This window comes from Ochotona curzoniae, unplaced genomic scaffold (assembly GCF_017591425.1).
Source record: "Ochotona curzoniae isolate NIBS_2020 unplaced genomic scaffold, NIBS_Ocur_1.0 scaffold_4505, whole genome shotgun sequence".
NCBI classification, from domain to species: Eukaryota; Metazoa; Chordata; class Mammalia; order Lagomorpha; family Ochotonidae; genus Ochotona; species Ochotona curzoniae.
In genome coordinates, this window is record NW_024467118.1 from 46,049,365 (window position 1) to 46,063,230 (window position 13,866).

Consider the following 13,866-nt stretch of genomic DNA (forward strand, 5'->3'; position numbering starts at 1 on the left):
CGTTGACTTGAAGGGATGGTACTTATTTGTATGCAAAAACCCTGCTGTATGCATTAAAAATGATTCTTTCATTGGGGGTCATTTTCTGAGTTACGTTTTCTGGGCTATTAATGTTTTAAAACTGTATGAAACAACAGGAGCAAATTAACATTCAGCTGTCTCTCCTTTTGTTTTGTGGTTGTGTCTTAAAATGATATTCTCCTTTTCCATAGGCATTTCCTATTCAAAACAGGAACAGGAACGACGCCACTGTTCAGTACTGCAACCCCAGGATACACAATGGCATCTGGCTCTGTTTATTCACCGCCTACTCGGCCGCTGCCTAGAAACACCCTATCAAGAAGTGCTTTTAAATTCAAGAAGTCTTCAAAGTACTGTAGCTGGAAATGTACTGCACTGTGTGCTGTAGGGGTCTCCGTGCTCCTGGCAATACTCCTGTCATATTTTATAGGTAAGAATTCTCTAAAATTCTGCATCTGTGTATCACAGCATTGGAGTTTTTATTGTTGGGGTTTTCTTAAAAATATAGACAGAAAGCATATTAAGAGGTTCTATTTGGTGGGAAGGAGTCAGTAGTCATTATGCATACCTTATAAATCACAGAGTAGTAATTTCTGACAGATTAAGGAAAATAGAAGAGTTGTTCATTTCCTTAAAGACGGAAGCCTTTTCTTGGATACCAACCACAATACAGCTTTGTGTTTGGCTATCCTTTGCAAAACATAGATAGCCTGTGAGGCTTCATGTACACACGGTAGCACATGCTCTCACAGGATTGAACAGTGTACGGCTATCTCCTTCAACACAGAATCAACGGCTTGCAGCCAGCTCAGCTATCTTAATGTAAAACTCACCACTTGGGACCATCATCTTGTACTCAGGGGCACGCTCCAGAGAGCTAAGATCCAGGAAACAGTGACAGGACTATATACTCATTGGTATAGGTGAAGTTTTTCTGTTTTCTGATGTGCTATTGATCATGCCCTTTCATTTACTCATAATTCAAATGATGGAAATGACTTATAAAAAAAGTTGTAAATACTCCTTGTATTCAACTAATTTCATATGAATATGTGAGCATTCAAAGTAATGAAAATTGCTTTCTTAGAGTGCCAGAAATGACCATATTCTGTTCTGGTCTGTTTTTAAGGGTTGGGAAAGGCTACTACCTCAAAATTCTACCAGTGTCCACTGGGATCAGTCACAGAGGCTTATCTGCCAAAAACAGCAGCTGTTGACACCATCTCAAGTGTACAGAGCAGTTCCTTGTGCCTCCATGGCATGCTGCAACAAAGCAAGAGTGTTACGGAGCTGCATGTAGACATGACAAAGCTTTTCCCATGAATCAGTGTCTACCTTTAGCTGTAATTCTTCATGGATGTAAATTAGGTACTTTGGAAAACGATGTAACCGTCTGAGTCATAATGTTTAATAGGAAAATAGAATTGTAGGACATGTAGGAACTTTATCAGAGCAATTCCTTGACACATTCTATTCTTTCCTTAGCCTTTGGTTGTGGAAGCTATAGCTAATGATTCAGAATACTCTTTTTGATTCTGGACACATCCTCCTTCTCTTTGTCAGGGTGCTTCATACAGCACCACACCCAGACACAAACTATCATTACAGTGAGATGAGACCTTTTACTCATCTCAAACTAAGTCAGCTTACTTCTCATTTAGAAGGAATTGTTGCCTAACCAACATCACACTCTAGTGGATCAACACTTTGCTAGTTCAAGGCACTCAAAGGAAATGAGAAAGTTCACAGTAATATAAATGCATTTTCAGACACAAATTTCTAATCCTCATTTGGAAAGTACTCGAGCCATTAACAGAAACTCTCCTAGGTGGCTGTATAAATTATTTATACCTGTCAGAAGTGTGTGGCCAAGAATTATAAGTGGTTCTGAAATGCACCCATCATAAAAGCAATATAATAAATTAAGCATATGTGTCTATAGAAGGTTTTTTTCTTATAGTGCATACTAGTTATGTACATAATTTACATGGGTAGAATTCAGGTTCTGGTTGATGGGTGAGTGCCATTTCTGATGTGTAAGTGACTGTGTCCCAGTAGTTGTTAAATATTTTCAACAGCAGACCTGTTGCCACTTAGTTTTATTTTGATGGTGTTACTTGCAGGAAAGGTTGTGCTCTGGTGAGAGACTGGATTACTGTTAATAATGAGACTGGTACTCTTTGCAAGAACCCCTTGGTAAATTATCAGAGTTTGATTCTTCTAAGTGAAAACTCAAGAATTTCACTTTGTCCACATTGCTTTTGTTTTCTTTTAAATATCCATTTGTTTGTTTGAAAGACATTGCGATAGAGAACGAGAGACACTAAACAAGCATAGTAGGGAGAGGCAGAAAGATCTTCCATCTGCTGATTTACTCTCCAAATGTACCAACAGCAAGATCTGAGCTAGTCTGAAGCCAGGAGCTAAGAACTCTATCTGAGTCTTCCACCTGGGAGGCAGGGGCCCAAGCGCTTGGACCAGCATTTGCTATCAGTGTACCTCAGAAGAAGTATAATGGCAGGAAGCTAATTGGGAGTGGAACAGTCAAAACTTAAACCTGCACTCCAATAGGAGGTGCCAGTGTTGCAGATGACGACTTAACTCACTGTACCACAATGCAGGCCCCAATTATCTAGTGGTATTAACCAAACTGCTTTATTCTGTCTGTTCTGTTGTCACACACTGTTCCCTTTAATTTCCTCCATGGTAGTTATTACATAGTAAGTTTATGGGCTCTTCTTACTTCAGCAGGTTTCATCAAGCACTTGTTTTAATCTGGTTTTTATGCTCAGAATAAGGAGAGACAATCCTCATCCAACTCTTTCTTCATTAAAGAATCATCTCATAATTTTATTGCTGTATGAGGTACTTAGGTTAGGAGCATATGCTTAGAATTGTCATTGATCTTCCTGTCTCTACATGACTAACAAAGTTTCTTTCCCAAATCATATGGAATTTCATTTCTTCAGCAGTTTGCATGATAGATTTTTGTGACTGGAGATGTTGCCTTCACCCTTGAGAACAATGAAGAAAGCACCTGTCTCAGGGAAGGTTGTCCTTTCCTACTAAGTGTGTGTGTAAAGCAGGGAGAGAGAGAAGCACTCGCCTGTCCAGTCAGATGTGTCTGATAAAGCCAGAATCAATCAGGAGACCAGTGTCCTCATCAGATTGATGTCAGCCTTTCTCAGAAATGCAACCTCCTGAAACGTCGTTGTTCATCTGTTTTTTCCCTGCCCCCTTACTGGTCTCCTTCTCTCATATTGACCTTTTATGTAAAGTCAAAGCCTAAGAAGGAAGTTTAAAAAAAAAAAAACAGTTTGAGGAATTATTTCTGTCCTGAACATTTCCATACAAATAGAAGTTAGGAGACTGTGGTTTGAACTAGTCTCTAAGATCAGGTTACCTGAGCACAAATGGGGTGAGCAGCTCCAGAAGAAGACAGAGCAGCACGAGGAAGCAGGCACCTGGGTGTGCACTTTGCTGCTTTTTGGTCCTACCAGAATTCAGAGAATAAGAAAAAAAAACCTGAAAAGAAAGTGAAAATTAATTATAATTCCACAGCACATAAGGTAACCAGTGTTAATACCTTCCAGTTATTTTTCCATGCATATATATATATATAGCTACTGGTAATATTTATTTTATTTGGAAAGTGATAGAGTAGAAGACACAAACAGCAAGAGAGATTTTCCCACCTGCTGGCTTATTCCCCAAGTGATGCCATGAGCAGGGCTACCCCAAGCCAAAGACAGGAGCCAGGAGCCCCATCTGAGTCTCCATGTAAGTGACATGGGACCAAGCAGTGCTTTCCCAGTGCACTAGAAGGGAGCTGGTCAGAAGTGGAACAGCCAGGACTCAGACTAAGCTCTGATATGGGAGGTTGGTGTCACTTCCAGGGACTTAATGCAATATATCACAACACTGGTCCCCACAGACTGTATTTGTAAATGCATTTCACATTAAGGTTTTTCCACATATCATCCATTATATATCACTGATAATATTTTGTTTGGAGGCTATTTTTAATTAGCTGGTCCCCTAAAGGCAACTGTTTCCTTATGTATGTGGTTTTAAATATATGTTTGGGTGTTCATTTGACTGAAAATTTCCATGAGTATAATTTCTTTCAGAAAATCTTGCTGTGCCAAAGGCTAGACATAAAATAACTTTTGCAATTTCTAGTCATATTAACATTAGTTTATATAATTAGCAAAGCAAGTTTGGTATATATATTTATATATTTATTTTATTGTCAGTATTTTCAACCTTTGCCCGTCTCTTAGGTTAAAACATTTTATTGTTTTAATGTATTTCTAGTAATACTAAATTTTTTCATCTATTTATTGACCATTTATGTTACTTTTGTAAATGTGTAAGTGTGAACAGGCTACTTTTCCTCAGTTTTTAAGAATCTGGTATTTTCATGATTTTCAATAAGCAGCTGTAACTCAACATTTTCTTGATCACTGATTGATGTCACAGATCCACCTTAGCTTTTTATTGTAGAAACACAGTCAAGACATGCATTCAAGCAAGCTTAAAACAATACATGCTTTCAGAGCAACCTGATGACCAGAACAATCCAAATGAAAAAAAAAGAAAGAAAGAAAGAAAAGATGAGGGTGAAAGAAAATGAATGTGCCTCCTGTGAAAAGAGTTAGAGTGCCTTAGGAAAGATCATCCCTGGAACAGTGAGGACAAAGCAGCTGAAGACCATGCCAGTGCCTGTAGAATGCTCCATGTGCTTGACTTGATCTGTGAAGCAGCGTACAAATTGTTTCACTGAATTTTCACAACTCTAAGAATCATCTCCACCTAACAGATAGGAAAGCTGTCGTTTAGCTGGGCACACTACGTTAGGTCACACAGCTGTTAAGTCGACACTGGCCTGAAGGTGATGAGGCTTTTGAAAAACCAAAATGGGAAGAAATTTAAGGTATTTAAGAAGAGACATGAAGAAGAATTACATTGATGTTTTCTAAGATTGCTTTAGTGGAATTCAAGAAATGTGTAACTTCAAAAAATAAATCCAGACTTTCAAACTTTCAGGGCACTTGAGTCACCTAGGACTGTTGCTGAAATGCATATTCTGAAGTGAAAACTGGGACTGTGTTTCCAGCAGGCTCACAAATGACGCCTCTGCTCCATGGACCACACTTAAGGAGCAGGGGTCCTGGCCATTGCCAACCTATGTTCTGTTTGTTCCCAGGCATTTTCTGTTTCTGCACAATCCAATTCACTAGGCACTAGACACAGCGGCTATAAACACTGGAAATGTGGTTAGTGACTGTGAGGAAATAGACTTTTCGTTTTATTTCTAATCAATCAAGGCAGTCATTTGTGGCTAGTGGCTACCAATGGGACAGTACAAGTCTAGACACTTGTTAGGAAGCTGGTCTTCAGTCCTTTCCTTGGGGAGGAGGAGTGAGTAGAATTGCGAAGCCTTAACCTATATGTAATGGAATAGATGTGCCATGATTTTCTGTATTCTAATTTATGAAATCCACATGAATGTACGGCAAATTTCTTTTCAGCAGTCTCATTGTAATTACTCTTGCGTAAAATCCTTCTCTAAGACATGAATCTTTGAATTGATGTGTCCTTACAAATGAACATCGTACAGATTCTTAAGCACAGATACAGAGATAGATAATGAAAGATAGTGATCTAGACCTATCAATAATATATCTTTAGGTGTAGCATTGTGATGCAGCTGGTTGTCACCACTGACAACGCTGGCCTCCACTTTATCAGAGTGACTTTTGACTCTTGCTGTTCTGCTTCCAATCCAGCTTGGTGCTAATTTAACTGGAAAGGGAGCAGAGTTTGGCCTAGGTACTTGGAGCCCTACCCCAATGTGGGAGACCTGGGTGGAGTCCAGGCTTCTAGGTTCAGCCTAGCCCAACCCTGATTATTATAGCCATTAGGTGAGTGAACCAGAAGTTGAAATCCCTCTGTGTCTCTCCCTATTTCTCTGTCACTCTGCCTTTCAAATCAATAAACCTTTTGTTGTTGTTGTTCTTAGGGTACCTTTGTGAGGGATGTGGCATAGCAATTAAATGACGTCCACATCTTACATCATCATGCCTAGTTTGATGCCCAGATTGACTTGCGACTCCAGCTTCCTGCTAGTGCAAACCTTGGAAAGCATCAGACAGTTGTGATAGTTAGGTCCTCACCACATGGAAAACTTGGGTTAGGTTCTCTGCTTCTTCAGCCCCAGCCCAAAGCCTCAGTGGTATTTTGGGGATGATCCAGCTGTGTTGTGGGTGTGTGTGTATGTGAGAGAGAGAGAAAATGAGAATGGGAGGATGGGGAGGGAGAAGGGGAAAGATCTACATATCTTGTTAACTCTCAAAATTTTCGAAAAAGACACTGGTCCTGCTTTTCTGGGTCCTAATATATTCATCTTTTTTTATAATTGTAAAGTTTAAAAATATTGATGATGAGCACAAACTTGGAATGATTCAACTAATAATGGGTTAGTCCACTGCTTGTTGAGGCTTCTGTTTGGGCAGCTATGGAATGAGAGGCTCTTGATTGTTCTTTACTCAAGAAGACTTTCTTCTGGGTGGAGATAACTCAACAGTTTGATATTGTCCACATAGAAAAATGCCATAAATCTCATGAAACTTAAAAATCATTCAAGTATTATTAAATGTAAATTGAAATTAGTCTTGGAATTACACTAATGGAAGCTGCAACTAAAGGCATTCAAGTCAAACTTCAAGTAACGCTACCACGGAAGTTGAACTTGATGAAAATTTTTGTGCTGTTAGAGTGTTGAAAAGACCAACACCAAGGATATTTGCTACTGTTATAATGAATTTTCAGACTTGTCTCCAACACCAGAAACCATTGCCCACTTACATTACTTCCTATTTCTTGCCAAAACCCCAGCAGGATCCCCAACATCCTGGAAGTTTATAATTTTTAGAGCAGGTTTATTTATTTTTTTAAAAGATTTATTTATTTTTTGGAAAGTCAGATATACAGAGAGGAGGAGAAACAGAGAGGAAGATCTTCCGTCTGATGATTCACTCCCCAAGTGAACGCAACAGCATATGCTATGCCGATCCGAAGCCAGGATCCAGGAACTTCTTCCTGGCATCCAACACAGGTGCAGGGTCCCAAGGCTCTGGGCAGTCCTGGACTGCTTTCCCAGACCACAAGCAGGGAGCTGGATGGGAAGTGGAGCTGCCAGGATTAAAACTGGCACCCATGTGGGATTCTGGCACATTCAAGACGAGGACTTTAGCCACGCTGCCAGGCCCAGAGAGCAGGTTTATTAAGTCATTGTCATTGACAAATAGTTTGACTTTGTTTTTCTTATGTGCTCCTGACACACATTGCGAGCCAAGAAACTATTGAAATTTTCAATATTCTTTTTCATTTAAAAAATACATATGCAGTTATTTATTTCCTCTGAACAGCTGCCCCCAGCTGAGTCCTGCAGTAGATGTTGTCAACTGTGTGCTAAAAAGGTACTTTGACAATATAAGCATTCTCTGAATCTAGCAAATATAACCTGTGGAATCCAGGTTTGTTGCAGTTACAATTCCTCAGCAGCCATCCATCTCACTCCTGTGACTATTTGCATTTTATAAACATTTTTACCTCCCTTGTACCTTGAAATTGATATGGTATTAGCTATATATATGCAACACAGGGTCAGGAGGAAAAATATGCCAATCTTTTATGCTCTGTGAGAGATCACCCATCTAAGTATATATTTGGTGAGATAAAATGTGTTGTGGCATTCTTTTTCTTTCTTTTTGGATATGCCTTTGTGATAAAAGAGTTGTTATTAGAACATACAACATAGTGAAGTAATGAAGTTCATGCCATTTTTTTTTACTACAGCTTCTTTCCTTAACTCTCAGATGCATTATATTCAGAAAATGCATTTTGTCTGAGATGGAATGACAGCTTTTTAATACTAATGTAATTTCATCACATTGGAGAAAAAAAGCATTAACTATACTTTTGTTTCACAATTTTCCATCCTATAAAAATTTGGAATTGATATATTAATATTTTATACTTGGGGACATGAAATTAAGTACATATTTTAAATCTGATTCAATAGTAAATGTACTCAGAATAAAATAATTTGCCTCTGGAGTAGTAGAAAATACTAATTTGATAAAATATAGTAGGTAGCAAATCAAAAATGGAGAACAGCTAATAAAAACCCATTCTAGAGAAATGAGTTTTTTCTAAAACCAGCACCTTTTACATATGGAATCCTGCTTTCACATTTATATATTCCTCCTGCACCCATTGAAATTTTGGCTGTTTTGGCATGTTTGAACTCTGTCCTGACATTCAGATATGGACTCTATGCATTAATTTGTAGTTTTCTGTATCCAACATATTATTAAAAACCTTAAAAAGATTGAAAGGTCACTTTAAACTCAGGTTATTGTGCAGTGAAGTTTGGGTCAATGACTTTTACATTTAATCTGAAGTGGAGGATTTGTACACAATTTTTAAAATTTTAAATTATGGCTGCTTTGTATTAGTATAGGATTAAAGTGTTTTGAGTTTGTCTTGTAATTTATCATACATGTTCAAATTCAAGAATTCCTTAGAGAGTATGCTCTTCCTCTCTCCATAAAAATAATTTATTTTACTCTTTAACTTAGTAAATTAAAGGCTTTAAGTTTTACTCTTCAGTTTAGTGAAGTGAATAACATGTTCGAATTATTACATTTAAACGGGCTGTTTTTACTGCCTGGTCATGGATATCCTCCCTGACTTGAGGAGCATTTATTCAAAGACAGTAAGAAGTACCACTAGTTAGCTGAGCTCCGGCCTGTGGCAGGCATAAAAAACAAACTCTGAAAGGCAGTGATGTTTTCTGTTTTAGGCTATCATTTTTGTGGAGTGTAGCAGCATTTCCTAATGACAAGTGGAAAGCATAATCCAATATTTACCATTTCAGTGCTATGTTGCATGAATATTTAATTGGTGCGCTGTGTGTCATTTGCTTTTACATTAGTAGTACTCAGAGCAGTGTATTCATAGGAAAGTATCCACACAGAGAAGAATGAAAGGAAAAGTAGTTGGCATACTACTGGCACAAAGTTCCAAAAAAACTGCATGGATTGCTAGTAAATTTAATAGTAAGTTCAGCATGAAACTTTTAAGTTCCCTTTACTCGGTATTCAAAGATTTCATTCTGGAATATAACTGATAAAATAAAATTCAGGTGTCCAGAACCTTATTGTTCCCACATTTTAGCATGTCTACAGACTGCTTACCTTGTACTTCTTCCATGAAATAGGAAGTGACTGTCTGTCCATTCATTAATCTGTCATTCATTCGGCACTTACTTCATGAGTGATTTCAGTGAGATACCAAGATAGGAGCAGAAGCAAACAGGGTGGACAGTCCTTTCCATTTTAGACATTATATCTTTCAGAAAATGCAAACATTACACAACTGATTTCAATCATGATGCTAAAACCAAGCATTAAAATAAGGAGGATGCACAAAGGGAAGAACTGCCTAAATCTGAGCATTACCTAAGATGCTCTGGCTAAGACCTAAGTGATTACTGGAATTACACGTTTTGGCAAATGCTAATATAGGAGTATGTTTTCTATGTTTCCCCATATACCTAAAAGTGAGACTTGAGAAATCAATGGTCAGAAATACTATAGCTTATATACTGTGCAGTATTAAAAAGTGTAAATGTATCTTAGGGAAAAAAAAAGTGATACTACTTACTGGTTTTCTTTGTTGATTTGGCTAGATTTTTTTCTTATAGTTAATACTCAAAATGCAAAGAGATCAAAGATGTTATTTTGAAAGTTTTTCAGAAGAATTTATAGTCTTCATTTGAGGCGACATCTACTTTGAGAATTTATACCCAAAGTGAAGTATACCTGATTGTCCATGCAAAATATACCTGATTTTTTCCAAATATGTAAGAGTACTCTGTTAGTCTGTTTCCATTAAATTGCATACAAGAGGTCTTCACAACTTATGTGGAAATGCTTACCATGAAAAGAACTATGCGTGAAAAAGTTTTGCACCATGAGCAACACTGACGGGACTTTGGTTGGCTATCTCCTCGGAGTGTGACTTCCCCCTAAATGTTAGCCTCCACTGATGCTTTCCATTTCCTCTTGTAGCACAAAGTTCTTTCACTGTTTCAGCATTTTTAATAAGCCTTTCTTTGCCCCGGAAGGGGAGGACACCTTTGACTTACTGTTCTGAATTTCCAGGAAGGTGCAAGGACTACAAACGCTGCCTAGAAAATGACTACTTGTAATAGCCACATGAAATGCTACAGCGAGTTTGTCACATTCCGATGTTTTTTCCTATGTGTATCTTCTTGTAATTTCCAATATCATAGTCAGTTTAATTCCATTAAGCACGACAGTTATTGACTAGCTCTCCTCAATACTGAAATGGCAAAAATTAGTAAGATGCAATCTTTACCATAGCAATTTCACAATCTTCTACAACAAAATGTAATGTCAAATTTGCATTTCACACCACTGGGTATTTTTAGAATAGTTCCTAAGTACAGACTCTCAAAGCAGCAACATCTGAGTTTGTATCCCACCTCTATCATTTGCTAAATCTGCATTCCTGAGGATGGTGCTTAACCTCAATAAACCTGAGTTTGTTCTTGCTGACGGTTAGCAGGCTTGGTCCCTATATTATCTATTGTGTATTGAGTGCTATGCACATGGTAGTACAAGCAAGTCATATACTGACTTCATTTCCTCTGGTTATATCCCCTGGAATGTAATGGCTGAGTCATATGGTTTTCAGATTTCTGAGGAATCGCTATACTGGCTTTCATAATGATTGTCCCAGTTTACATTCCTGCATATGATGTGTTGGAGTACCTTATTTTCTCCACCCCCATCAGAGTTTGTTATTTTTGATTTTTGGATGATGGTCATTCTGACTGGGGTGAAGGTGGATTTCCTTTGTTTTGTTGCTTTGTATTTCCATGATGATCCACTAGATCCTGAGATTTTTTTCATGTGTCTGTTGGCCATTTGTGCTTCATCCTTTAAAAAATGTCTGTTGCATGTCCTTTACCCACTTCTTACATTGATTGTTTTTTTATTGTTGTGTTTTTCGAGCTTCTGGTATATTCTGGATGTTAATCCTTTAGCACTGCCATGATTGATACCTCTTTTAACCACCTGGTAAATCAAATACTGTTACCCACAGTCTCTAGAAAAACAAAAGTTAGGCCCAAAGAGTCAGTGAATTGTCCAGTGTTAGAAACAATATTTTTTAAGGAGCCATAATCCAAGCCTTTGTATTTTGAGTCCACAGCTTTTCCTACTGCAGTATAGAGCATTTCTCAATATATCTATGAATTTAAAGATTTCAATTTAAGATTGAATGGCAAAATAAAAACATACATATTTTTGTATACTTGTTCTGTTGAGAAAGGTCTCCATAGTTATTAGATTGCTTCTGACACCAGACCACTAACGCTTCATTTACAAAAAGGATTTTTTTAACCACAGTTTCAAACTTATGTTTTAATAACATAGTTTACTGTTGCTGCATTGGATTGGGGATGCAGATTTTTCCTTAAAGGTAACAAAATTTCCTTTTAAAATGATTTGATTGAAATGTTTAATTCATTGTGAAGAAAGGTAGTTGTGTGTTTTTATTTATAAAAGTAATTATAGAAGATTCAAATTCTATCATAAAAATGATCACCACACTTTAATAAAATGTGTACGAATCATTGCTGAGCAGTCTGAAACCCTGAGGCCTTTTCCTTGGGTTTCTTAGTCTCGTTCTAGATCCTTAACCTTCTCATTAACTACATTTCTTGTTTTAACAAGCCAACTGCATGATGTAATTAGCCAATGTGAGTTACATAGAATTTGTAAATTAATTAATTGTAAATTAGCCTTATTACTTTATCCATTTCCAATAATCACAAATGTTATCACCATTGTCTATTTTTAGTAGAGTAATATTTTTAGGTGCTTTTTACTTCAAAAAAAAATCCTCCCTCTTCTTAGAAAAGAATTGCATAGAGAGAAGCAGTGGATGTTTAAAGTGGGAAACTGGGCCATTTATTTTTAGAAAAGGAAACTGAGACCACCAAATACAGAGGCAGCTGACAGGGTGAGCAAATCCGTGGTCATTGATTTTGTTAGAAGTTTGCTCTTGACGACCACATGCTCACATCCTCACAAATCAACTCTTACCTCCTAGAGGAAGCTATACAGTTGTGAGGGATTCTTTTTCCAAGTTTTGCCATATTTTAATATATTCACATTCCTCTAAAAATCTCCATATTCTGAGTAGTTCAAGTTTTTAAAATGGTGATTTAAGTGTCAAGATTTCAGAGAATTATAGTTTTGCAAGTCCTGTGCTTTGCCACTTTTTTAGAAGCCTAAACAAGCTAATATAGACGTAGAGATAGAGATATATAGATATATATCCTGTAAGTCACTGACATTCATAAGCATTTATTACATAGAGGCACTATGCAGGGCAGGCATCTGGCTCACCAACCGGAGTCGCCACTTGGGATGCCAACATGCTGTCTCACAGTGCCTGATTTGAATCTGAGCTGTTTCACTTCCAGTCCTGCTTCCTGCTTGTGAGCTCCCTGGCAAGTAGGAGGTAGTGGCTCAAATAGCTGTTTTACTGCCACTCATGTGAAAGATCCAGATGGAGTTCCAGGCTCCTAGCTTCAGTCTGGTCCTGGCTGTTCACATGCATTTGAAGAGTGAACTAACAGATGGAAGAGGTTTTTCTCTCTCTCTCTCTTTTCCTTTCAAATAAGAAAAGCAGTGTATAGCTCCTACAACTGTGTTGAAGAAAGGGAATCCAGATGAAAGTTGAGTTGGTGCTGCATGTCACTGAGTAATGAGATGGATCCATAAGCTTTCAGTGGCAGAGCTGCTGCCGTCACTCACAAATCCTGCACATGTATCACGGATAGCAGACTCAGTCTTTTGGCACAGATGGCACAGTATATACATCATGTACATGACTTCATTCTGCATCTTGAGTGTTCAGGAAATACATGTTCATCAACACATATCCTTGAAGGTGGTCTAGCTGATAATGACTGGTGATATAGCTTGGGCATTGTTCTTTCCAGTAAGTTGGAGAGTGAATGCTTCTCTCATTCCAAAACAGACTACAGAGACAGGAGAAAACTAATGAAACATTAGGAAAACAGCATGTTTGCAATATCTTAACTGAATTCCCTTGGTGATAGAAACAACGGCTTGATTTTTGTAAGCCGCTGTCAGCCTCCGCATTGGCTGTCAGCGAACAGCTGGAATTACTGTTCCCTAAGCAGCAGCCATGGACGTCTTATACTGTATCTGCAGAGATAAGAAGGGAAAAAAGTGCAATGAAATTTACAAGTCAAATTTTAAAAATATTGTCATTTATCATTAAAATGAGTCACATATTCTGGCAGAAGGAAATGCACAAAGCTAAACCACTGTTTATCCTCATTAAGACATTTTGATAACCAGTGTGACTCTGCATCCCTCTTAATGACATTATAGGGCAGAGATGGGAGGAGGATGGAAAGGAAAAACAGCATCAAAATGTAACATATTGGCAGCCTTTCTTTACCCATTCTCCTCCCTTCAGAAGACCCTGTTGGTGCTTTTGCTTCTGAATGGTGTCCTGTAATAGTCAGAAGAACTTCCTGCATTGAGATCGTATTTCTTTCACCATCGAAATATCCTGTGGTTATCAAAGCATAAGTCATTCTCTGAGAGACAACCAGAAAGCAAAGCAACATGAAAGCTGTCAAAAGAAATACTGATTTGAAAAAAAAAAAAACAAAACTTTTGGGTCAGCAAGGTATAGACTGTG

General features: G+C 37.8%; 1 protein-coding gene across 2 annotated transcripts in view; it reads left to right on the top strand.

Annotated features, from left to right (window-relative positions):
- Positions 1-13,866, top strand: part of TENM3 (teneurin transmembrane protein 3) — a 442,234-nt gene that overhangs the window by 287,290 nt on the left and 141,078 nt on the right. For both annotated transcript variants that reach the window (XM_040965819.1, XM_040965818.1), the window contains exon 4: positions 213-451. In XM_040965819.1, the coding sequence (XP_040821753.1) occupies positions 213-451 (239 nt within the window). The remainder of the gene's footprint in view (positions 1-212; positions 452-13,866) is intronic.